Raw genomic sequence first — 26,719 nt, 5'->3', positions numbered from 1 at the left:
CTGGGCCGGGTGCGGTGGCTCACGCCTGTAATCCTAGCACTCTGGGAGGCTGAGGGAGGTGGATCGTATGAGCTCAGGAGTTTGAGACCAGCCTGAGCAAGAGTGAGACCCCGTCTCTACTAAAAATAGAAAGAAATTATATGGACAGCTAAAAATATATATTGAAAAAATTAGCCAGGCATGGTGGCACATGCCTGTAGTCCCAGCTACTCGGGAGGCTGAGGCAGTAGGATCGCTTAAGCCCAGGAGTTTGAGATTGCTGTGAGCTAGGCTGACGCCACGGCACTCTAGCCTGGGCAACAGAGCGAGACTCTGTCTCAAAAAAAAAAAAAGAAAAAGAAAGAAAGAAAGAAAGAAAAGTCTAAAGAGGCTGCTATCTGAACTCTGAAGATCATTTCCTCCCACTCCATTTGCAATTCAGCCATACCTGTGCTGGGGCTGCCTGCAATCATTCCTAATATTAAAGCATCCTTGCTTAAGGGCAGAGACTTCTTCAGATTTTGGACAGAATTCATAAGTGGGAATAGTTATTTGGTCCCAGATTTATCCACTTGGGAGATTCAAAACTTTTTTATTTTAAATCCACTTCCTGAGTAAAAAAGCTTGACTTTTGGGGGACAAGTTCACAGCAAAATGAATGAGAGCGCCATCTGCCGGGAACACCTGAAATTCCTGGATTTGCATATTGAAGAGCAAGTTTCCTGAGCAGAGCATTTGCATCATCTGGGACCCTCTGGTTAAAAATAAGGATTCACAGGCTCTAGGCCTACAGATTTGGCATTTTACAACATGTTTTGGAGGCACTTTGAGGTTTAAGAAACTAATGCCTTAATTCCCAAACGTGCCTGCTAAGAATCATCTGGGAATGCTCATTTAAAATATTTTTACTTGGATCACATTACAGGCTTACTGAATCCAGATCTCCAAGAAAGGGGCTTGGAGCTTTAGATTTGTATAAAAAAGTGCCAGGTAAATATTAAAAGATGAAGGTTTGGTAAATATTGCAGAGTTGAATGTCATATTTAATTCCAGAGACTCTCTATACCAGGGTAGAAGAGCACAGTTGGTCTTTTTTTAAAAGCAGATTATTGATAACTGGTATATGGGACATCTAGACATGGGGATTTGGCAACATTATCATCCTTGTCCTCCCTGGGTTTTCTGTCCTGTAATTCACCTGTGTAGTTTTAGGTTTCAGCCCATCCCCTAAAATTTTTGCCCTTAAACCCCAGACTCCCAATAGCTTCATTTCTGATACCAGCTAACAAATTTGTGATGCCAACTGCCTGATGGGCAGAACTCCTATGGGGAGACCCCTGTCTGCTTTGCGAACCTTCCTACCTGTGCCGCACACACGCACACCTCCACCCTCCTTTTCCCCGGGGACTCATGTCCTAGTTTCGAAATTACCATTGGACTCACATTGTGTCCAACAGATAACCAAACGTCAGCCTTGTGCAGTGGTGAGATGGTGAACTAGACCTGCCCTAAGATCTATCTGGATTTAGGCCAAAGGTCCTGCCCCATCACAAGTGCCTGAGCAGACACACAAAAGATGGCCGATGTCTTCTCTTCTTCAAGTTAAATTCAAAAGTCCCAATTACTTTAGAGTAGCCCTGTGGGATTAATTTTCTCTGCCCAGTTAAGCCAGGGATAGAGCGGGTTAAAAGAAATACAAATAGAGCCTTAAATAACTATGGGTTATCATGAATACGGTAGAGGGAGAAACAGAATGCAAAACTTCCCAAACAAAACCACCAAATCCTTTTTTCATAGACCATCTTATGAGACCAACCATCCTGCAGAACATGCTTTGAGGAAGGATTTTTTTTCCTTCTCCATAACCATCCTGAGGGCTCTTTGTTTCAAATTATCTGTGTTTCTCTTTAGCCCTGAGGTCCAGAACAAATACCTGTGTCAGGAATGGGCTAATCTAGCTTGCATGGAATTGAAGGATACCTCACAGCTTCCATATCATTGGTTCCTTTTTCAGCAACTCAGTGTTCTGCTTGGATGTTTGACTATAAAGCAGCTCTGCTAACCATAGCATGCTTGTTTGTCTACCACCTTGGTCAGCTCTCCTTGCATTCTGCACTATTTCCTTCCTTATGGTCATACCATTTCTCCCCCAGGCGCACCAACCTGTGTGGGTCAAAGAACTGGATATGGCCTTTGGTCATGGTTTTCCACCAAGTTCCTGGGAGGCTGCCTGAAAAGTCATGTGTTGGCTCTAGACCCCTCCACCCACATGCCCAAATCAAGCGCTGTGCTTTTACGGATTTCATATAAGGGCCTGTGTAAGACTAGAAAAAGAATTTATCAACTAAGCAATTTGAAAACTGTTCATTTAAATTACCATCCATGCCCAGGCATATAGTGTCAAGTGTCCCGAGAACAAGCAGAACAGTTGTATAACACCCCAATGTGGCACGATGTGGCAAGCAAACCTTTCGTAATCATCTTGTGGGTTCCCGCTCAGTGACTCTCTAACGTTGGCAGCTGGAGCTATCCAAGCCCCACCTCATCCTCGATTCTGAGACAAGCCTGGCACGTGTTAGGGAATAGTGGAGGATTCCCAGACCACCGAGAAGTACCTCAGAGATTCAGGATTGGATTACATGACCTGTGACTCCTGACCTGGCTCAGAAAACCTGGTGCCCAAACTCCTGCCTTGGACCCCAGAGTCCCAACAACTGGGCCCCTGTCTGGACTCTCTGCATCATCCAGTTCCTGAAGGCTCAGTCCTTCCTTGCCCCCTCCCTAGGGTTTTGGGAACTGCAGTCTCATACCCATCACCCTGGTAGGGGCCCTCTCTCTGAATGCTACTTACCATCTGTGCTTTTGCCAGTTGCCAGGGGTGGGCACTGCCAAGCCCCTAAAGGCCTGTTTGATTTCTGGATCCAAGCCATTCCTGGCTTGATCTGCTCTCATCTAAACAGCTTATTGTTTCTGCCAAAGCCAGGCTTAGACTGCCTTTAAAATCCAAGCTGATAGGGAGACAGAGAGACAGAGAGAGACAGAGAGAGAAAGAACAATAGATAGATGAGTCTCCTGCTCCCTTAGGCCTGAACTTCTCTCAAAATGTTCCCTGAACAGTCAGTGGACCCTGGACCTTGTATACACAAGAGCTAGTTCTCTATGTCCCCAGGACTTGTTCAGTCTTTAGCCACCCTTGGGGGACAAATCTGTCTCTTCCCTACATACTTTCTCACCAATTCAACATGGACTTTGATGACTTGGCAATGGAAGTTTGTCTTACTCCTTACACTTGGGGCTAAGCTCACATTCCATTTAAGACCTTGTATATGGCTTTTCCAAATGGTTTTTATTGCCCAAGGCCCTGAAATCTGTCTCCTTTCCTGACAAAGCTGCCACTGAATTCCACCAACTCTTTGGAGAGGCCTAACAACAGCATCCATAGTCAGGGAGTTTTTTACTTCTTAGGACCATTGACCTCTTTGAAATTTTCATGAAGGCTACAGACCTAAGCTCTCCAAAATGGCAGCACTAGCCACGTGTAGCAATTCAAGCTTAAAATTAAATTAATTAAAATTAAATAAAATTTAAAATTCAGTTCCTTGGTCACACTAGCATGATTTCAAGTGGTCAACAGCCACATGGGATTGATGGCTATTGTATTAGATAGCACAGATATGGAACTTTTTTTTTTTTTTTTGAGACAGAGTCTCACTCTGTTGCCCGGGCTAGAGTGAGTGCCGTGGTGTCAGCCTAGCTCACAGCAACCTCAGACTCCTGGGCTTAAGCGATCCTACTGCCTCAGCCTCCTGAGTAGCTGGGACTACAGGTATGCGCCACCATGCCTGGCTAATTTTTTCTATATATATTTTTAGTTGTCCATATAATTTTTATCTCTATTCTTAGTAAAGTTGGGGTCTCACTCAGGCTGGTCTCGAACTCCTGACCTCGAGCGATCCACCTGCCTTGGCCTCCCAGAGGGCTAGGATTACAGGCATGAGCCACCGCGCCCAGCCCGGAACATTTTCTTTATCACAGAAAGTTCTATCAGATAGTGCTGCATAGACCCTGTCCCCAGAATAAAGCAAATCTGTACTTATATAAAAACTGTTGCAGGCAATTTCAGATGATTCCTTAGCCCACCTCCCCAAGGTATGAGGAACCCCTCTCACATATGGATGAGGAGCACATGGTCATTCTGGGGTATGTGGAGGAGGCAAGTAGAAGGCGAATCGCAGTTCAGGTGTCAGTAATCCTTTTCCCAATTCTTAAGCACATGTGGGTTCCTTGAGGGTTTGAGAAGAAACCTGGCCTTTCATTCAGTTGTCCCATTCATCATGTTAGTTTCATTCATTCACTCATCCAATATTTACTGGGCTCCTACCTTATTCTCAGACTGACCTAGCCAAGGGGATACAAGAGTGAACAAAATAAAGAAGATCCCTGCCCTCAAGGAGCTTATATTCTTGTAGGAGAGAAAGACATTATTTTTCTTTTTTTTTTCGGCCTGGATACATTCTGCAGAGAGAAAGACATTAAACAAACAAGCAGGTAATGCTCCCTGCTCTATAAGCTTCATTTTCTTCAATGCATTTCAAATCTATTTCTGTAAGCCTGAACATGTCATTCGTCTGCTTAAAGCTCTTCCTTCCTGACTAGTAAATTAAAATCACCTATGGGAGTTTAAAAATATATATAGACATAGATACAGATATAGATATAGATATGCCAAATGCACCACAGGTGATCCACAAGCTAAATTAAACTGGGCCACTCTCCAAAGTCAAGGCCATAATCTACCTTTCTCCTAAGAGAGTTCTGCCTATACTTAAATAGCTAGGATTATAAAACCCTCACTTTCAAGATAAATTTCAGGGTATTTTGTCCTCTAATCTCCAGATTGTTTTTGATTTTATAAGAATTGTATAACCAAACTGCAGACCTCACCCCAGGTAAAGTTTCCAAAGTTTATTTCAAGCTACCTCCCTTCTGTGATTTTTGCACAGGCAATCCCAGATCTGCTTTTTAATTGCTTACTCCACTGGGAATTTCCCCAATGTTCTTTTCAACTTGTCCAACCACACGACAAATGTTTTTCTTCAAGATTACGTTTGGGCAAGACCTGAGTTGGGATATTTTCTCTTCTCCTAATGTAATTTTCATTCTTATAATCAAACACATTACCACCAGATTTGCTTAATGAAATGCACACATATGTATAAGAAGATATATCCTTTCTTTCCTTGATCCAAAGTTTTGTATTTCACCACACTTGCCAACTTCCCAAAAGATTAACTGGAGTCCATCGGTTGGTTCATTTCTAAGATGGCTGGATGTATGTTTTGTTCTATCTCTGTCTCTCTTCCTTCTTTTCTTTCTCTCACATCACACAAAACATAAATCACAGACACTCTAGATTTACTTGGTACTTCTAGTCCTCAAGTTGACTAGAAGACCTTGGGGAAAATTTGAACGACAAGAGATCTACAGTCTTTCATAACTTTGAAACCCCTTTACCAGATTTTCCCATAAGGATTTTTCTCCCTTTTTTCCCAGAGGAAATCAAGTCCTGAGAGTCACAAAACATTTATTTCAAAAGATAAGAACATTTAATAAATATAACCACACTACCATTACCACATCAAAGAAGTAACAATGATTTTGTAAGAGCAAATATTGAGGCAGTGCTCCTGTTTCCAATGGTTTCATAATATCAAATATTTGCTGACTTTTTTTAAAAAAAGAACCAAAACACAAATAAATTCCACACCTTGGAATTGTTTAATAATGTCTTTTAAGTTTCCTTTAATGTATAGACTTCCTCTTTTTCTTTCCTTGCAACTTATTTATTAAAGAAACTCAGTTGTTTGTTCAGTAGCATTTCCCCATGGCTGAATTTTGCTGAATATATCCTTGTGGTGCAGTTTAACATTCACGGGGCTCTGAGATTTGCCTCAAGGCATGTTTGATTATCTTTACACTTTAAGTCATCAAGTAATTTGAATATATTAATAAAAATTCCATATGCTCTTTTTCCCAAATAAATACTCCAGATAATTCCCCATATAGCCTCTCCATGCAGTAAGTTCCCCGTTGTAAATTTTCAGCTGAGTAATTTTCTTTACTTTTGAAAGGTGCGTACAACCAAGAAATAACAAAGAAAAAATTTTTTTACTTCCTCTAGATAGCCAATAGAGGGCGACATTTCCTTTAATATTATTATATTCCCCAAACAAGTTTTCAGTTACGTCAAATTTGTTTTCGTATTTTTGACAAGTTGAACCTCATTACCTATTTTGACTTCCAGTCTCATGTCTGTAAGATGCGATGTGTTCTCTGTTGATTTGATCTCTGCTTATTCGTGTTTTCACATTGCATTCTTGACTCCGTTCCCAATTCTAACCATCAGGCGGCGATATTGCATTAATAAAGACCCGTGGAAAGGAAAAAAAAAAAAAAAATTAGCTAAACAGCCAAATAAAAAGCAGTTTCAACGGGGGAAAGGGTCATTAATTTAAGAAAGAAAGAGACAAACCAGACATTTCTAGTTCGTATCCAACTCACGACCCAAGGTCAGAACTGTGTAAAATACAACACAAAGGAGCCATTCAGGAGTGGGGGGCTGACGGCGGGGGCATGTGCACAATCCCCTCCTTGAGTTTGCGGTTTCCCCGGCGGGGCGCGTGGACATTCGCGCACGTGCGTGTCACGGTTACGGGGCAGCAGCGGCGCGTGCGCGGCCCGGGCGCGGATCTGCTGAAGCAGCAGCGCTCGGGAGGACGGCTTCGGGACTCATGGCCCGGACAGGTTCCGTCGGCGCTTCCAGGAGGTCAGCCATTCATCCTCCCCTGGGGGATACTGAGTCCTGAGGGGCATGGGGCTCGCGCACCGGCACTCCACGGGAGGCTGAACACCTGCATTCAGCGAGCTGTTCCCAGCGCAGCCAGTGCTGGATCTCTCTCTGTCTCTCTCACCTTTCTCTTCCTATAATCACAGCCCCACCTCCACCCACCTGGGACAAACAGGATCCACCTGATAGCAATTGGTATTATTATACGGAGGTAACAGGGAAAGTCACGGATCCTTTGGAGAGTCTGACAAAAGTTAGGACCCTCTCCCCAAAGTAACACTCGGAAAACTGCGTGTGACACTACCAGCGGGGTGGAGGAAGGCCTCCCGGAGCCCGGCCACTTAGCAGATCCCAGGTGAAGAAACTCTGTCCTCCCTGGAGTCCAGATAGCACCGTGAAGAACCAGACGGATTTGGGAAGAGAAGCAAGGACGTCCTTCTTCCCTCCAAACACAACTGGCGTTTCATCTCAGAACACGGAAGGGGCTCGGCAGAAAGCGGAGGAGAGAGGTGGTGTGCCCGGCCTGGCCCGCTCCCCCACCCCGCCCCCCGCGGGACGCTTGGCAGCAGAAGGCTTGAAAGGGAGCCGCGAAAGCCCAAAGCCTGGATGGCGGGAAGGGGACAGCACACAGTGGCTTTTCCTTGACGTTTTTGTTTAAACCTTCCGCTCCGGAGCCTAAGGCTCCGACTGCTCCTTTCCCGGGCTGTGCTCCCGGCTCCCTGCCCGCCCGCCGCTCTCCCCCCTCCTCCTCCCCCATCCCGGCCGCGTCTCCCGACCCCGGGCCTCCAGCCCCGCCTCCGCCGCCGCGGGGTTTCACCGGCGGCGGAGTGAAATCTGCATGGTGACCGCCCCCTCGGAGATCATTGGTGCAGCGCCTGCCCGTCGCGGCCGATGATTGGTGGGCCGCCCGGGGTTATTTGCATGCCGGCCGCCGAAGGGTACCCAGCTGTGCTGCCGGCCGGCGCAGCTCAGAAGTTTGCCGAGCGCTTGCCAGCCTGGCTGGTCCCGGACTCGCGCTGTGCCCCGCACCGCCTCCTGCCGCCGCCGCCGCCCTGTTCTCTCGGGATTCTTTCTCTGTGGAGGACGGACGCTCTGCTGCGGGACGTAGAGGTGGACCCGGGGGAAGTGCGGAGGAGGAGAGGCGGGGGGCGTTCCGGTGACAGCTTCGCGTCGGGACGCGGGGCGCGTGGGGCTTCCCGCGGCCGCCGGGCGGGCGATGCGGCCGCCAAGCCCCGCGGCGCAGAGAGGAAGGAGGGCGTCCCGGAGAGCCTAGAGCTTGCTTCTGCCCGCCTGGGGAAGGGGGCATGGAGTTGTGATCGCCCTTCATTCGACGAGGCCGCCCCCGGCAGGCTCCCCATGGCCGGGACGTACAGCTCCACTCTGAAGACGCTGGAGGACTTGACCTTGGACTCCGGGTATGGGGCCGGGGACTCGTGCCGCTCGCTCAGCCTCTCGTCCTCCAAGTCCAACTCGCAGGCGCTCAACTCTTCCGCGCAGCAGCACCGCGGGGCGGCCTGGTGGTGCTACTCCGGCTCCATGAACAGCCGCCACAACAGCTGGGACACGGTGAACACGGTGCTGCCCGAGGATCCCGAAGTGGCCGACCTCTTCTCGCGCTGCCCGCGGCTCCCTGAGCTGGAGGAGTTCCCCTGGACCGAGGGAGACGTGGCCCGGGTGCTCCGCAAAGGCGCCGGCGGCCGGCGGCTGCCCCAGTTCTCCGCCGAGGCGGTGAGGCGCCTGGCCGGGCTGCTGCGCAGGGCGCTCATCCGCGTGGCCCGCGAGGCGCAGCGCCTGAGCGTGCTGCACGCCAAGTGCACCCGCTTCGAGGTGCAGAGCGCCGTGCGCCTGGTGCACAGCTGGGCGCTGGCCGAGAGCTGCGCGCTAGCCGCGGTCAAGGCGCTGTCCCTGTACAGCATGAGCGCCGGCGACGGGCTGCGCCGGGGCAAGTCGGCGCGCTGCGGCCTCACCTTCTCGGTGGGCCGCTTCTTCCGCTGGATGGTGGACACCCGCATCTCCGTGCGCATCCACGAGTATGCGGCCATCTCGCTCACCGCCTGCATGGAGAACCTGGTGGAGGAGATCCGGGCCAGAGTGCTGGCCAGCCAGAGCCCTGACGGCGGAGGTGCCGGGGGCGGGGAGGTGTCTGCCGAGGCCCTAGAGATGGTCATCAACAATGACGCCGAGCTCTGGGGTGTCCTGCAGCCCTATGAGCATCTCATCTGCGGCAAAAACGCCAATGGTAAGCGCGCGGGACCCGGGCCGACCCAGGGAGTGAATTTCCTAGACAAGGCTGGTGGGTGTGCCAGTACTTTGGGAGAAAGCGTTTGTTCTGAGGCTGGAGTTCATTAAACGGCTTTTGCCAGAGATTGTGCTGAGGGTGACTGGCTTTTGGAGGGTGAAGTCGTGGTTGATGTTCTCCATCCTGTTCTGCGTGGCATTGTGACCATCTGGGGGCCGTTCACTGATTGGGTGAGACTGAGCCTCTTGACCGAGCCATTCCTGAACCTCTCTTGAAGTACAACTTACTGCTCTTCTGCTCTTTGCCTTACTTGACTGGGTCTCTAGTTGCTCTCTTTCTCCAGCAGCTGGGCAGATTGGCTGAGATTCTGGCCCCTGGTTTTCTCAGCCAGAGGGTCTGAACTCCAGGACTTGAACCTTGGATAACAAATGGGCGGAGGGGAGCGGGAAGCCCAAGACCTTGTGCTGCGCCTAGGCCTTTGCTGGGCTAAAGGATGTGCTCTCTTGGGAGAGGGAGGTGTAGTGGTGGGTCCTTAACCATGTGTGCCCAGGGGTGGCAGAACCTGGTGACTCCTGAATCCTCTTCCCAGAAAAAGAACCACATGTTGGCTCCCAGGGCCTTTATTCCAAGCTATCGGTAACCAAGTGAGCCATTGGTTAAAACTCTGTGTTGTATTTAAATGCACAACCTTATGGGCTTTCTCAAAAGGAATGATGACCCACCCAGTAAACCACATTTTCAAGAAGGGGTACGGAGGGACAGTGCCAAGCCTGGGGAAAGGAACCACTGAATGTTTTTGCGCGTCTCTGAAGAATGGCATGGCTTTAGTGCAAAGGGTGGAAGTGAAGCACTTGATTTTCTCCCTGGCGATGTTATGGTGTGACGTGCGTTCAACAGCAAATTGCCTATCATGCTTCAATTTCAGCAATCTGCACCATAAATTATTTAGAATGGTACTATGGTTAGACATCCTTGTAATCTGATTGGAAGGCCATTTGAGGGGCAGCTTTCAGTGGGAAGCAAGCAGGCAGTGGAAGAGGCCAGATGGGTACTGGAAAGAGATAAAGGAAGCCAAATTCCAGCGTGGTTTAACATCATAATAGCTGAAATTTAAAATAACAATGTGTCAGTCACTGCTCTTAGCATTTTATGTATTAACTCAAGTAATTTTAGCAACCCTATTAGGCAGGTACTGTGTGGTATCATCCCCATTTTAATGATAGGGATAGGGAAACCACCATACCCAGCAGTTAAATAATCTGCCCAAGATTACTCAGATATTAAGTGACAAAACTGGAATTTGAATCCGGGCAGGCTCCAGAGTTTAAGTTTTTAGCCACTGGAGGAGAGGTGACAGTCTTTCTTTTTATGAGTCCAATTCCCAAGGAGAGCAGTTGACTTGTGAAGCCCCATTTTGAAAGATTCTCAGCATGACTTACTTTGACATTCTTTGGTTTTGTTTTTAAATTCTGGCACTGCCAAAGCAAATACCTGGAATGGAAGAGCATTTGCCTTTTAATTTTCCTCCTCTTAGGTCAGAGTTGAGGTCAGTCCAGAGTCTCAGTTGATGATGTCACTGCTGCTAATTGTGCTTCACCCTCCAGGTTTATGGCACCAACACCGGGAATACCACCTCCAGGCCAGGAAGTGGAGGGCAGGGGGATTTCCACCTGTCGTCATAGCTGAGGGGAAGAGTTCTGTACTTTTGGCTGAGGGGCGGCCCGCCCAGACTGAACTCAAAGAAGTAAAGCCTCCTAAGAGAAAAAACTAAAGCCCTAACCCTGTAAACCAAACAAGAATGAAGGTGGAATAGTAGGTGCAAAACAAAACAAAAACTTGGCTGTCATGCAGAATGGGTGCCCAGCACATTGAGAAACTGCTCCCCAGTTTTTCTAATTGCAAAATAAGGCTAGGAAGAACAGCTACCTGTCCGGGATACCCTGAAAATTGCTAGAAAACAGATGTTTTCTTCCTCTAAAGGGCTTCCAGCCGAAGAACCATTTCATATCTAGGGTCAGCATTCCTGGGGATTTCCTTTACAAGATGGTTTTTGACTCCATGATTTGACCTCTTCCTTACCCCTACCCTAAACAGTCCTCCCTAAGCCATGGTAGTCAAGATTCAAGACTCTCTGTGTGACAGACAACAAAGCTCCCTGGATACTCAGAGCCGAAGTATCTCCCTCTGTACATTCCCTGATCTCCAGGGAACTCTCTTGCAGGCAAGGTAACCATTCGCTTCCACTTAGTAACGTGGATGTTCATTTTTTATACATGAAAACCAGGGGGTGGCCACATTAAACAATAACTAGGCTGATTTATTAAGTCTCTTTAGACAAAGTGAAATGAATGTTTAGTAGAGGAGTAATGAATTACTTATGCCTGAAAGCTGGCTTCAGAAGGAAGCATAAACTGCTTAGGGAAAAAAATGGAGAGATCCAAACCTTTATATTGAAATTACCCTAAGGCCAGCAAGTTTACAGTTTACACAGCTGAAAACCAACTGGGGGAATGGCTACACATGGAGGAAGAGTGCTGTTAGTATTCTTGTCCTGCTGGTCTTCCCTTTAAATTATATATTTATTGTTGTTAAGCCTGCTAATTATACAGCATGGCACATGCATTTGACTTAGCTATATAGGGCTTTTAAAGTTTTAGTGTCTTCCAACCAGGAATTTAAAGGCCCTGATCCATCTATTCCTGTCCATTACTCAGAATGCTGGACAAATATGGTTTTGCTCAGCCTAAGACAGATAATAAAAGTTCTGTAGCATTTATAAAACATCATCCCAGCTTCACAGAGTAGCAGGAGTTATATATTGTTGCTCATTTGGTATTGATGTCACAAGTCCCAGGGCAATGCCATTAAATGATGATATCTTCATGACTTCCTCCTTATGGGAGGTAGAAAAACCACTTCAGTAGAGTAGTATTTATAAACAGGGAGCTTGCAGAAAATAGAAACTGACCCCATCCACTCCCCTTCTCCCGCTCCTTCCTTGACTTCCCATATGCGAGTTTGATGCTGAGCATCACTTGTGAGTTTCTCCTTGGCTGTTTTTCTTACTAAGCTTTCATGAGCATCGATGGCATTTGAGAAAATATTCTTCGATTTCTACATTCTTAGTTAAATGGTAGGATATTGGTGAGAATATCCTTACTCCAAAGCAGTATCCAGAATGTACACATGTGTTGCCCTATTATAGTGGTGAAGAATACAGGCTTTGGAGTCACTGCGAGGGTTTGAAGCCCACCTCTGCTGTTTATATGAGTGGCCTGGCACAAATTTCTTAACCCTTCTAAGCTTCAGTTTTGCCCTCTGTAAAATGGGGAATAATAAAAGCACCTAGCTCCTAAGGTTGGTATGAGGATTAAGTGAGAGCATAGATTTAGAGATCTTAGCACATAGTAAATCCTCGGCAAATAGCATCAGTTCATTCAACAAATACTGTTTGAGCACTGACCCTGTGCCCATCACTGGTAAAAGTGCTGTGGATGAAAATGGCGGAAAGTCCTCCTCTCTTGAAGTTTATAAACCAGTGGAGGAGACAAGAAAAAGTAAACAAATAAGGATTTACTCTTAGTAGTAAGTACTGTTTACCAAAAAAAGGGGCAGAGTAAAGGGGTAGTGTGACTGGGGCTAATTTAAATGACGGTCAAGGAGGGCTTCTCTCTGGAGTTTCATTAGTAATAGCCGGTAATATCAATACTGCTATCTAAGGACTTTTAGGCCAAAAATAGTAACTGTGGACTTTTCTGAATTATTCCATTATTTCCCAGCCGAGGCAAGTCTCAACATCTCATTCACAGCTGAGAAAGAAGAGGGTTGCATCTACATCAGGGATGAAACCTCTTTTCCTGGTTGTAGAATTCATTTAGCGAGGGGATTGTAGGGTGTCTTTCCACTGAGAAGCAACAAAAGGAGCAAGGGTTAATTGAGCTGGCTAGGTGCTGTTTAATCAGTTTCCACACCTGGGTAGTCTGAGGGAGGCGGGCAGCTTCCCTTCTCTTTGACCATTTGACTGAAGCCAAGAGAGCTGGTAAAACTGAAACAAAGCAATCTTTGGAAACAAAAACTTATTTTTTTTTCTTGCATTCCTGAGAAATGCAACCTCAGCCTTAAGTAGTTAGAGGAACAAGGTGGAGTTGTTCCACTTCCTCCTTCAGAAAGCTTTTACCTGACTCCCCCAACCCCGACTGGAAGAGCCGCCTCTCCTTGATAGTTTCCACAGCACCCAGGGCATGTTCTTGAATCATTTCCTGCTTGTGTCTGTCTCCCATCAAAGTGTGGGCTCACAGGCATGGTTGTCTCCCCATGCCTTGCACGGTGTCTAACGCATAATAGGTGCTCCCATAAATGTTGGGCAAATGATAGATCCCACTATACATGTTTAATTCCAAAATTTGCATTTGAATTCCTTTGATACCTTGGAAGAAAACTCCTATTTCTAACTGAGGCAGAGAATTTCAAGTTCTTGATGAATAGAGGCAGCATTGTGCGGGGGTACCCACACCATAAGGACATTATTCAACCTTTTGATACCCTAATTGCTAGCAGAGTTCCCAAGGCCAGCTGTGATGAATAAGATGTGAGTTGGGTGGGTTTTCAGGTTAGGAGGATGCCTTCAGTGTAGGAAATCTAATCCTCTAGGCAGCAGATAAATTAACAGGAGGATTGAGTTGAAAGTTTGCTTATGAATAGCAATACCAATCTTCCCCTTGCCAGCAGAACTGCCCCAGAGGACAATTTATGTTGATGACTTATTGCTCAAAAGAAGTTGCAGCTGTGTCCCACCCCAGCTGCCCCCGGTCTGAGACCTGAACCTAGGTAATCAACTGCTGAGATCACCTGGGATGCATCAACAACACATAAAGTTCTGAAACAAGCCACAGATCCTGCTGCGCATCCTCAGGTCTGTGTTTATTCCTCCTCACCATGAGTATTTCCCCTTGGCCTCTATTCCCTCACTTCTGCAGCTATAGTAATAGGTCTGACTTTTCCTGCAGCATCTTAATTAAGACTTTTCTCATCTGTGATCTTGCTGGGTCCCCATAAAAATCCTGAGAATGGGATGTCCTTTCACAGAAAGGTCTCTGGGAACCCAGAATTCACAGCTTGGTAATGGATGGGCCAGGACTAAGTCCCATTTTGCTCAAGCCCCAAGCCTGTGCTTTTCCTGTAAAGAATCACAAAATCTAAGGTAGCAAATACAGGTTAGTATTTGGCCCCCTTTAGATGGCAGCTGGGGTCAAACTCATAGCAACAGCAATACTTATTAGAGATCTTGTTTGTTAATGGCCTGCTGTGTCCAGGCACTTTAAATCTGTTAGGCCAGTGAATCTTCACAACCACAGCGACAGACCAGGCACTTGCCGCCTGGGTGTGTATCTTTCTCTGAAGAAGGCTGCTACTCTGTTTAAATGCTTCTTGCTGGCTCTCCTGGCCCTGGAAGCATGCCCTGGAGGTGCCATTGATTTTAAGGAGCCATTATTGCTGCTCTTGAGTGGGCAGGGAGCTCTGCTGCCCAGGGAGGGCCTTACAAGTGTCAGCCGCTGGTGATCAATAAGCTCAGCTGAATAGAAAAGCTACAGAATCCACTTCCAAAGGAGGGTGAGTCAGCTCAGGGAAGGTGGACACACAAAGGATGGACAGCACCAAAAGGGATCCTGGTCTTGGGGATCTGAGCTTATGGGCCCTGGAGTTGGCAGAAAAGCCTTCATGAAGGGGGCTTTGGTTTCCTCTGAGTCCACCATGGTGTCCAGCTGCTGAGTAAGTCTCAGTGTTTGGAGCACAGGGAAAGAATGAATCAGTGGCTTAACAAAGCACTGAAGTGCCCTGGCTTTGCAGTCTGAGTAGGTCCCAAATTGCTTTTGCCTCTTACTGCTCCATATCCTTGAGCAAGTCACTCCAGGTCTCTGTTTCCTCTACTGTGAGATGAGGGGCCAGTGCTTGTACACAGGGCAGCTGTGCCTGGTGCATACTAAGTGCTTCAGGAATGGTAGGGATGCTCTTGGGCTTGGTGGTAAGAGCACAGCACAGGGTGGGGCTGCCTGGGTGTGATTCCTGGTAACCTCACTTGTGAGCTCTGTGACCCTGGGCAAGTTGTTTCACTTCTCTGCCTTAGTTTCTTCCTCTATAACTGGGTTTCTCGACCTTAGTAGTATTGACATTTTGGACTGGATAGTTTTTTGTCATGGGGCTGTTCTGTGCATTGTAGAATGCTTCATAGCATGCCCCCCCACACACACACACCAGTCGTGACAATCAAAAATGTCCCTGGGCTTTTCCAGATGTCCCCTGGGGAGCAAATTCACCCGAGGTTGAGAAATACCACTCTACAAGACAGGACAGAAAATAGTAGTACCCAACTCATTGGTTGGTTGGGAGAATTTAAGAGCCTCTATAAGGGATTTTGCATTATGCCTGGCACATAAAATATTCTCATTATCATTAATTTTTACAAACTTGTGTTGAATGCATTGATCATGTTCACTTTGCCAAAGTGGGAGTCTCTAGTGCAGGGGAGGATCATGACCCAAGATCTAAGGCAGACAAGTATTACTCACAAGGCCTTCCTTGGTGACTAACGGGTTGGTTTGTGGAGGTAGGAGGAAGTTATAGAATCTGGCAAAAGCACCCTCAGTTATGCTCGGTTGCCCCCAAGACAAAGTGGCTTGGTAGTGGACGGTGAGATCAGACCTCTCCCTCTGAGCTCATGTGTGCCCCTGCCAGGATGACAGCGACCATGCAGATCCAAAGCTCCAGGCCGCCAGAGAGCACTTCTGCTGTGGATATCGCACTCTGCTTGTTTTAGCCACCACGTCCTGAGCCACAGAAATGGCAGGTGTTTTGTGTTTTGCTGGCCTGTCATGTAAACACACTTTGTGGTCTTCTTGCTTGTTTTAAAAAAGGCCTAAACGGTTTTGCAGCTTTGGCTGTGTGTCTGGGGCTGCGTGTTGTATTGGGAGGAGACACTTAAGGAACACAGCCCAAGTAAGCCTGAGCAATGCCACGCTGGCGTCATTAATCAAACACTTACCGAGCGCCAGCTACATCCGAGGCAATGGGGACAGATTGGAGGAGGACAAGAATTGATCTTGCCTGTCATGGAGTTTAGAATCCAGTAGGGAAAGCACGTACATGGATAGTTAGGAAGGAGTTTGTAATCACTGCCTTCCAGCAATGACGAGGACGACACTGAGTCTCCACTTACCACATGCTGGTGCCAAGTCATGAGTGCTTTTCAGGAGCTGTTTCGTTTAATCCTCCCAGCCCCTCTGTAAGGTAGATACATATGATTTCCATCCCATAGATGGGGACCTTGAAGCTTTTGGTAATTAGAGAGCTCAAAGGGAAGAGGGGCTGCTGTGTGGAGGAGGTGGCACGTGTGCCAGTGATTCGGGCAGGCAGAGCTGCGACCGCGACGGGGGAGGTGGTGCAGAGCACTCAGAGCCTTCCAGACAGCAGGAACAGTGTGAGCAAAGACCTGGAAGCCGAAGCGTGTGTTGGAGAATAACAAGTGACCCTGTTTGGCTGGAAGGTTCAGATACATGACAAGGAGGAGCAGGGGAGATAACGCAGTGCAAAGGGAAACTTTCCCACATCTTTTATCCAGATGTTCAGGAGCCTGCCAGAGTGCACGGTGAGAGTGTTCCAAAACTTATTTTTATAATTCAGAAATCAAATGTGTCTGCTCCCCAGCTCATCTCAACCACAGCCCCAGACCTTGCATCTCTCGGTGATGGAAAGCTTGACCTCAGAAATGCACCTTTCTGCTGTCCTAGCAGCGAAAGTAGTGAAAGACCTTAGCCGAGCAAGCTCGGGTTGAACAGGGATGAAGAACAAGGCTCCAACCAGCCTTGCTTCTCCTGTTGAATTTGGATTCTGACTCTTCCATTTCCTCCATGGCCCTGAACATAGCCTTCCAGGCCAAAGCTATCCCAGCAAAGAATGAAGGTCGAGTCTGGCAAACTTGTCAAATGAGGCCATTGGATTGACTTTAGCCGAAACAGGGTTATCAGTCGTGGCCGTGGAAAGCAGCATAAAACAGGGTGAGATAAGAGGATCCCAGAACTTTTTTTTTTTTTTTGGTTTTAAGTCTGACTTGATATACAGTATTCAACTTCCCATTTAGGGTTTATCATATTGGAAAATAAGAGCTCAGTTCTCGGAGAGGTTCACTCACATACTAATTCTTGGTTAAGGTGTTTCCAGAGCACAGATAATAAAGATTTCCAGCATGTTAAATGTTTGATATTGTGGAACCACCTTAGCTCAGTGTCATCTGAATGAGAGTCCCCAAGGCCCAGCTGAATCCTGCTGACGATAATAAAATGTGGTAGATGATCAATGGATGTGCTAATAACTGAGGCGTTAGTCCTGTTCCTGACCCTGGTGTTACAAAGGAATTTTCTTGTCACTTGAGAAAGATAAACTCCATGAACATATTGCAAAAATACACACATAGTCATTTGTAGTTAGTGATTTGAGGCCCACTATTTGCTTTCTAAAAGTAAGCTGAAGAGAGTCAGGCCATGATGGAAAAATTAAACAGGAAAACTAAACTTGGAAGTGCTGGAGATACAAGGTTAGGGTTGAGGAGAGGTTAAACTGGACCTCAAAGAGTATGAAGCGGGCCTTTCAGTGCATGAAAACCATCCCTACAATTGAGGCCAAGCTTTTATTGAAACCTTTACAACTTTTTTTAGTCTGTACCTTTTAAAATATGAAAATCAGTATTTGCTGTGAGGAGAGCTATTAATAAACACAAGCCTGAGGCTCACACACCAAGTGAGTGTATGTGCACCAGCATCTAGAGCATTCCAGTGCAGAGAGCTTGAGGATTTGGATCCAGAAAATTCTGGGGTGGAGCTTGGCCCCTCTGTGACCTATAGTGAGTGAATCATTCCGTCTCCTTGGATGTCTGTTTCTCTCTCTGTGGTGTGGAGAGGTTGAACTAAATTCTCCAGGGACCTTTCTGTCTCTGATAATGTTTCTAGACCCCACATGGACACTGTGAAATCATTTTCCGAAGGTCAAGCCCTGTAATTAGTATCCTTGGGAAAGAAAGCCCAGGATGGAGCTGGACATGCTCTCCGAAGACCTGGCTTGCTAGTAGGACTAAACACCAGCTTTTTTATATTAGGATTAACTGTGATTACTGTACTTAGGGTTTTCCTTCCCCCTTTCCCCAGAAAGATGAGTCCTGTGTGTGCCGGACAGCTGTGTCCAGGCCCTGGCAGGCCAGCACTGTGGCGAGATCCAGCCCCGAGGTGACTTCATGCAGCCGGTGTTTGAAGCCCTCCTACCCAGACTCGGGTATTTATAGCAGAGGAGAAGCTAGGGGAAAAAAAATTAAATATGCTACACCCTTCTTTATACTATGTGGGACAGAGACAGGCATTGTGAGGAATTTAGAAGGCAGAGCTGTATAATCCAGCAAGATATTTTTAAATGCTGTTTGTTGCAGTTGGCAGGACCAGTGTTTCAGAGAGGAGGGAAAATGAGAGTAACTGAGAATGACAGGCTGCCAGGAATCCTGAAGGCCCAGACGTGGAGCTCGGCACTCTGAGGTGTATGGGCCCTAAATCCCAATCTATTCACAGTCACGTAGTTTGGGCAGGTCGGGATGAGAGACTAGAGAACTGGGGTGGCTCCTCTGTCCATCTTACCCACCAGCCCATGCACTCGTCAAATCCCAAGTTGAAAATCAATGGAATATTCTGGAGAAGGCAGAACATTCAACTCATCTCAGCAGCCGGGTAAATCAAGTTGTTCATGGGGATACAATTTAGGGGTGAGTTACTTGCAGCTGTTCTTCTGGACTTGATCCTCCCAGGACAAGCTGGGACCCAATTCAGCAGCAGGTGAGAAGGCTTCAGGGGCAGAGCTGCCTCTGAAAAGGCATCGGGATGACCCCACCTGTCCTGAGGATGCTTGTGAAGTATCCTAGGTAGTTGGTCTTTGAAGAGACAGATAGTGGTTAGAACAGGTGAGGAGGCCAGGAATTGGTTTTGGGGTACAGTCACTTGTTCATCAACAAATACTGAGGACTCTCTCTGTACTGGGCGCTGTTGCAGGTGTTGGTGGTAGAACAAATGAATAAAGGAGACCTGAGGAGGAGAGGGCGAGGGCCCTGTGGGTGATGAGGAGGAGCAGGGCATGCTGGGGACACCCCACGAGGCCAGCGTGGCTGAAGACAGCTCTGGGCAGAGGCAACAGTAGGTGTTCCTGGTGGGTTTACGGAGCTCCAAGGAGACCCATATGGCTGGGGTGAGTGCAGTAGGAGATGCAGCTGGAGAGGGAATGGTCGGTGGTGAGTCAGGTAGGGCTTTGTGGGCCATCGTGTGATAGTTCCCTGGCTTTTAATTCTGAGGAAGCTGGAAGCTATTGGAGGGATGTAAGCACAGCGTGACATGATCTGATTTGTATTTCAACAAGGCCCCTCTCTGCTGTGTTGGAAATGGACAGTAGCATTGAGTTGGAAGCGGGGGGACCAGGTAGGAGGCTTTTGCAGCAATCCAGGTGAGAGGGGATGGTGGCCGGGGCCAGGGTGGCAGCCGAGGAGGCTGTTGGATGTATTTTGAAGTTAGGGCCGAGGGCATCTGCCAGCAGCTTGGATGTGTGAAGTGTGAGAGAGGAATCAAGCGTGACACCAGGGTTTATGGTCCGAGCAACTGTAAGCAGGGAGTGGCCTTTGACTGAAGTGGGGAGAGCTATGTACGGAGCAAGCAGGGTCAGGCCAAAGATCCCAGTGCGGTTAGGGTTGTTTGTCTCCAACTTTAGCATACAGAGAGACACACGGGGCTGGCTGGGAGCAGGCCACCTTGAACTGAAACGTCGCCCGCCTTTGCCCTGCCAGAGGGCAGGCACAGCCCGGCAGGGCTGGGAGGGGCTGGGGCCGTAGAGATTTAATTCTCAGCCTTTTGCAGTCTTTGGTTGATGGCCTCATGAGCCTCTGAATTTAGCTCTCTAGTGTCTTTGCAGGCAGCCAACAGGCCTTAATGAAGATCATCAGCTCTGTTGTTTCCTGTCATTAGCATGGGGCCTGTTTAATTAGGTCCAGTTGTTCTGTGGATCACTGTGACTGTGTGTGAATGTCCTTCAATTCTAGAAAAGCGAGACTCCATTTTCAGGCAGCTTTGGATTCCTGGAGGTCAAGTCTGGGTCAGAAATTTAGCCAGAAAGAGAATCCTCTGAGGTGGTTTGAGAGGGCGTAGGGGCCTAGGGCAGTGTCAGAGTGGCTTGGCATCCCTGTGCCTGTTAGATGTTTTGACCTCAGCCCCTCAGGATGGGCAGGGTGCCCAGAGTGGATCAGAGATGGAATGGGAAGAAGTTGCCACTGCCTGACCTCAGGTGGTTACTTGGTGTTCCTGAACCTCATTTTTCCTCTTCAGTTAAATAGAGATATTGGCCAAGTGTGGTGGCTCACACCTGTTGTTAGAACCGGTTCCCCGTTCAGCCCCAGGAACAGAGAGGCAGAGTCCAAGGCTGCAAAAGGCAAAGGAGTTTATTGGCTGGCTCGAGCCAGGGTCCAAGTCCCAGAGCACCAACGCAGTGGTCTCTTTAAGAACTAGGACCCCGCCCTGGGGTAAAAACTGAGCTTTTATGCCTTTCAGTAGGTTACATACGCTGTGCACACCATTCCGCCTCCCCCCTTAGTTCATTTGCTCCTTCAAAGGTGGCTTGATCAAGTTGTCTCCTGATTGGTTGGCTCCAAGGTGCTCCACGTCCCAATACTTTTCCAGCTGTTTTGCAGAGTCACTGGGCAGGAAGAGGAGGACCCATCCCGGGAACTCTTGACTTAGGCCCACCCGTCTTGGGGAAACTGAAACTTAGGCCTGTGTCAGGAGATTCAGCCTGTCATGGAGTCACTCCTGCTCCCCCTTCTGCCCTTCACTGTAATCCCAGCACTTCAGGAGGCTGAGACAGGAGGATCACTTGAGGCTAGGAATTCGAGACAAGCCTAGGCAACACAGCAAGACCTTGTCTCTACGAAAAATAATAAAAAGTAGCTGGGTGTGGTGGCGTGTGCCTGTGGTCCCAGCTACTCAAGACGGCTGAGGTGGGAGGATCACCTGAGCCCAGGAGCTATGATCAGGCCACTGCACTCCAGCCTGGGCAACAGAGTGAGACCCTATCTCTAAAAACATAAAAATAAAAAATGGGGATATCATAGTTTCCTATCTCATAGGATTGCCATTTTAGTGGTTTTTGAATCCTAGATTCTTATTAGAATCACCTGGAGAGCTTAAATATTAATGTGTCTGACTATGTTAAGGCCCCACCTCCAGGTCTGGAGTGGGGCCCAGACCATGTGGGTAGAGCTCTGGGGAAAGTCTGGTACACAGTGAGCACTCAGACATTAGCTGTTATTAGTGGTCAGAGCATCATTGTTCTGGAGTGATCTCTTTTGCCCCACCCAGGATGGTGACTTTCCTTCACTTCACAGCTGTGCCGCCTGGGCTCACTGCTCATCTGGAGGGGCCACGAAGAACACCCAACAGTAGCTTGAATTGTGAGGTTTACATGGAAAGGGCGTAGTTAGATCTAGAATGGCAGCGGCACCACAAAATGTTATTTACCCCACTAGTAAATGAAGTGGGTACTGTTAATTCTACCTTTAAGAGGAGGAAACAGAGACAGAGAGGTTAAGTAACTTGCTCAGGGTCACACAGGTAATAAGTTGTAGAGAGTGCAGTCAAACCCAGGCAGGCTTGCTCCACATTCTCTTGCCCCTGACCGTGCATGTTCCCTCCCCAGCCAGAGAATTCTCAACTCTGATCCCCACCAGCGCATTCCTCCCATGGGTCAGCCTTCACAGAGTGCCTGGCCCTTTGCTACGTGCTTCACATATGTCATATATAGCATGTCATTCTTATCATATATATTTTTACTTCCATTTTGCCGCCGAAGAAACTGAGGCTCCGGGAAGTTCAGGTGGCATAGCTAGTAAATGACACGGCAGGATTCAAACCAAGGTCTGTTGGGCTCCCAAGTCCTCATTTACCCTGCTGCCTCCCTCCTCCTGCTGTCCTGGGGAGTGGCCGGCTTGCGGATGTAGCATTTGCAGGGATTTCCTGAGCAAAGAAATGAATAGGTTGGGGAGAGCAAGAGGAGCTGAAGCAAGGCCAAAGCATCGCTCACGACTTCTGAACAACCAAGCCATTTAGGTGCCTTAAAATAGCAGGTCACTCAGCAGGGTGGCCGTCCTGAGACCTGTGGGGAAGGTGTTTGTTTTTCTGCGTGTTTAGAGACATGTCCTGCGAAGCACGTTGCTTCTCTTCTGTCAGTGTGAATGAAATCGCCTCTGAAAGATGGTGTCTTGGCTGCTTAAAATAGTTCAAGAGGAAGAATGTTTGGAAGCTGTTAGCTCCCTGGGTCTATTTCCCTGATTTACAACACCTTAGAGAGCCTTAGAGAGCCGGGGCCTCTCCTTGTTTACCCTTCTGGCTTTTCCTTTCTACCTTGTTTGAGTCCTTGTGTCATCAGAAGCCAAAGGCATTTGTCACCAGAAAAAGTGGCAACCTTTCTTAAGCAATTTAATTGGGGGCCCTTTACACATTTCATTTTTTTTCTTTTAAGAGAGAAAAAATGGAGGAGAAGCCATTTGTTTTGGACTTGGCCATTTCTCTCTTCCAGCTGCAAAGGTTCCAAGAGCACAGCCGTGGCGTTTGCTCTGGAGTGAGAAAAATTTATTTTTCTGTTCACACCGAGGCCTGCCCTGGGAAGTCATGAGTTTTCTCGCAGTCTTCATCCTGTGGTGCCCAGGAGACCTGACAGGCTGTGGGAGAGAGAAGCCACAGAGCTGCTCTGTTCCATGTGGAGGCCACTAGCCGCATGTGGGTATTTAGATTTAGCAAAATTCAATAAGGTTACAAAAATCACTTCCTCTGTCGCACAAGTCACATTTCTAGGGCTCAATCATCACGTGTGGCTAGTAGCTACCATATTGGACAATCCGACTGTAGAACATCTCCACAGCAGACAGTTCTATGGGACAACACGGCCACTAGAGTCAGTCAGTCGTTGGTCACTTTGGGCCAGCTTTCTGGGTTTTCACAGGTCTAAAATTTTAAGCCATTCCCCAGCTTCTCAGAAACCCTCTGTTTGCAGAAACAGGAAGATTCATGGAAGTAGAGATTAAGGTCATTGATTCTTGTGGCTCTAACCTCTTGACCTTTGACACCATCGAGTTTTATGATCTCCAAGCTGTGTGGCCTAGGGCAAGTCACTCAGCCTCTCTGAAGTTGTTACCTTGTCAGTGAAATGGTGACTTTAAAAATACTTCCTAGGGATTTTGTGATGATTAAACAAAATTGCAAAATGTGTGTAAAGTAAAACAATTAGCATAGTGAGAACTTAGATGTATTATCAAGTTGTACATGCATTTTGTCATTTGAGCCACACAGTGTCCTTCAGAGGTGGAGACTGTTACTGATCTCAAGATGGTGAGCGAGGCTTTAGGGCGTGCACTGCTACTCCACTGCTGCGCCTACTGCTCATGTCCTCAGGCTGGGTTCTGCCTCTTTCCTCATGAGCTTGTGCACTGACCCCTGGCCATAAGTCAGAGGACGTCTGATTGAACTAGGAACCGAGCTCACTTTCATTCAGGAACTGTCTGTTCCTTCCACGGTTTGAGGTGAGCCCTTTTCAGAGGCATTTTGCCTAAAGCCAACCTGTCGATGTCCACTTGGAGAGCTGCATCCGGGAGACCTACCCCAGAATCTGGGGCTTCTTGGAACTTGAAGTTTACCCAAGAGGTTAAGGTTTTTAGTGCTTCCCACACCTTGTGGTCCTTGTGCATCCTTCACTTTGAGGACTGAGCCTAATAGAGCCCTCGGTGGGATTTTAGCAGAGGGTGTCTCTGGGAGGAGCATCTTTGAGAAGAGTAGGGTCAAGAGAGGCCTCTCTTGAAGCTGCAGAAAGGATCCGTCTCGAACTTCTGACCTCAAGCAACCCTCTTGCCTCTGCCTCCAGAGTACCAGGATTACAGGCGTGAGCCACTGTGCCCAGCCCAAGAAAGGATCCTTCTGAAAGGATATTTGGTCACACCTGGGGCCTGGGTTCAAACCTTGACTCCACCATTCAGTGGCCTAGAACATGTAGCTAATTATTTAACTTTTCTATGCCTCACCTTTCCCATCTGTAAAGTGGAGGTAATTCTAGAACCTGCCTGGCAGGCTGGTTGTGAGATTTTAACAAGATGATTCAAAATAAAGCACTTAGCACAGCACCCGGCACACAGCTGCTACCAGCTATGAGCTGCTATTGCCGTTCCTCATCATCGTTGCTTCCCAGTGATGGTGTTTGGTGTGCTTTTTCTCTCGTGTGTTTGCATTTTCTACTTGAGGATGTATTACCTGTCATAAAAGTGACCCAGGAGGGGTTAGCACATAAAGTGAATGTCTAAGTCAAATATTTCTATCATGGACTCCATGTGGTCTTTTTTCCTCCTTTCCTCCTTTCCCTTCTTTCGGGAGGATGGTGGGGAGAAACAGCACCGCTCTGTGAGGTTACCATTCCTGCTTCCCTCCTGCTGGGTTGGGCTGTATAACAAGCACCACTCAGTCAAACAGTGTAATCAGAGCTGGGTTATTTCTATAGGATTAATTTGTGGTGTGAAGCACCCATATATTTATGCAATTGCCACTCATTTGCCAGCACCCAGAATGTCCTAAATCTGCCACTTGTAGTGAAATCCAAATAACTTGGAACTGTATGTAGAGAATCCACTGATTTTCATCACAACTGTTACAAGGGATGAGTTTAAACTTGGGGAATCCAAACGCCACTGAGAAATGATGATGTCCCCACTTTCCGATGGTTCTACCAAGGGAGGCACCAACTCAAAGAGAAACTTAGAAGAAAGGAAGGACACGAGGCCAGGATATTGCATTATTGTGTTGCCATTTGTGTAACTTGGGCCCCACTGTGGGCCCTCCCAGGCCGAGCAAATCGTCCTTTGTGTAGCTTCCCTGGCACTGACAAATCGCTTGTGGTTAATGGGTAACACTGTCTCTTCTTGTCAAATAGTTGCTTTGTTTGTTATCTGAGCTGTGGTCTCCTCCATTATCAGTACGGCCCCTCAAACCTCAAAAGAGCGCAGTGTGTGGTGTGGGGTGCGTGTGTTGACCTGTGCCATGAACCCACATATCTGTTCCTCCTCCTCTAAAGTCCGTCATTTCCAGGCCTGGCTGGTTGCTGAAACATCTTAAAGCGCTTTAAAAATTCATATTCTGGAACCCACCCTGGTATATTAAGTAAAAGCCTCTAAAAGTGGGGCTAGAACATCTGTATTTTAAAAACTCCTAAGGTGATTCCAGATAAACAGGCAGATTTGTGAATCTCATCTGATGTCTCTGGGAAACGGGTTTTGTTCTGGGTTCCTCTAAGAGTTTCCACTGGGCAAAGGTCCCCCTTGAGGGGGCACAGCTTGGGAAAGGCCGGGCAGAGAGGTCTTTGTGGATGGTAACATGAAAATGCTCAGAGTGATTTGAGCAGGGAGAGAGGAGGAGAGGTGTTGCCTTGGAAAAGGTAAGAATGGCCAATGTTTATTGGATGCTGCCTTGTTTAATCCTCAACTAAGTGTGAGGAGGCAGTGGTAAGAATAGAGGTTGGTATTTGCTGAGTGCCTACTATGAGATGAGATAAGATAACTAAGTGACTTGCATGCGTTATCTCATGGAATCCTCATTATAGCCTATGAGCTGAAGGTCCTATCATTTATCCCTATATCACAGATGAGGAAACTGAGGCCTTGAGATGGTTAAAATGACTGTCCAAAGTTGCACAGCCGGTAGCAGAGCAGGCATTCAAGATTAGTGCAGTCAGACTTCAAAGCCTGTGCGTTCCATGCAACAAGTGTGAATCAAAATCCATAGGCTATTAGGAATGGATCAAATAAGAATTCTGTGGCCGGGCGCGGTGGCTCATGCCTGTAATCCTAGCACTCTGGGAGGCTGAGGCGGGCGGATTGTTTGAGCCCAGGAGTTCAAGACCAGCCTGAGCAAGAGCGAGACCCCGTCTCTACTAAAAATAGAAAGAAATTATATGAACAGCTAAAAATATATATAGAAAAAATTAGCCGGGCATGGTGGCGCATGCCTGTAGTCCCAGCTACTCGGGAGGCTGAGGCAGTAGGATCGCTCGAGCCCAGGAGTTTGAGGTTGCTGTGAGCTAGGCTGATGCCACGGCACTCACTCTAGCCCGGGTAACAGAGTGAGACTCTGTCTCAAAAAAAAAAAAAAAAAAAAAAAAAGAATTCTGTGTCATAAGTAGAATGTCAGTCTTTCAAAAAGAATGCTTTATGCCAGGTCTCCTCAGTGCTTTGTCCCTTGGCCCTTCTAGCCCTGGCTTTGAGCACTTTGTCACCCTCCTCCAGACCCTCCAGTCAGCTGCGCCCTTCCTCCGTGAGGCTGCCCGTGTTCTGGTCTGCTGTTCCTCCTTCACCCCTCTCAGCTCCTGCATGCAGCTCTTCTCCCAGGACAGAGACTAAAGTCGGGGCCTTCCTCGATAAATAAGTCAGATTCGGGGAGTGCTGCAGTCACCACCCGGGGTGCCAGCTCAGCGAGTCTGGTGACTCGTGCTCAGGTGGTCGACCTCCTCTGTAGACTGAGAGGCAGCAGGGCTTTGTAATTGAGGGTGTGGGTGTG

The 26,719-nt window shown here is 47.7% G+C and overlaps 1 protein-coding gene across 1 annotated transcript in view; it reads left to right on the top strand.

The window, feature by feature from the left end:
* The first annotated feature begins 7,776 nt into the window (after positions 1-7,776).
* ABTB2 (ankyrin repeat and BTB domain containing 2) overlaps positions 7,777-26,719 on the top strand; it is a 167,005-nt gene continuing 148,062 nt past the window's right edge. The window contains exon 1 of the mRNA XM_045557782.1: positions 7,777-9,065. Coding sequence (XP_045413738.1) covers positions 8,183-9,065 — 883 coding nt within the window. The 5' untranslated portion in view covers positions 7,777-8,182. The remainder of the gene's footprint in view (positions 9,066-26,719) is intronic.

Source organism: Lemur catta, chromosome 7 (assembly GCF_020740605.2).
Source record: "Lemur catta isolate mLemCat1 chromosome 7, mLemCat1.pri, whole genome shotgun sequence".
Classification (NCBI taxonomy): Eukaryota; Metazoa; Chordata; class Mammalia; order Primates; family Lemuridae; genus Lemur; species Lemur catta.
This window is presented reverse-complemented; position numbering and strand designations above follow the sequence as displayed.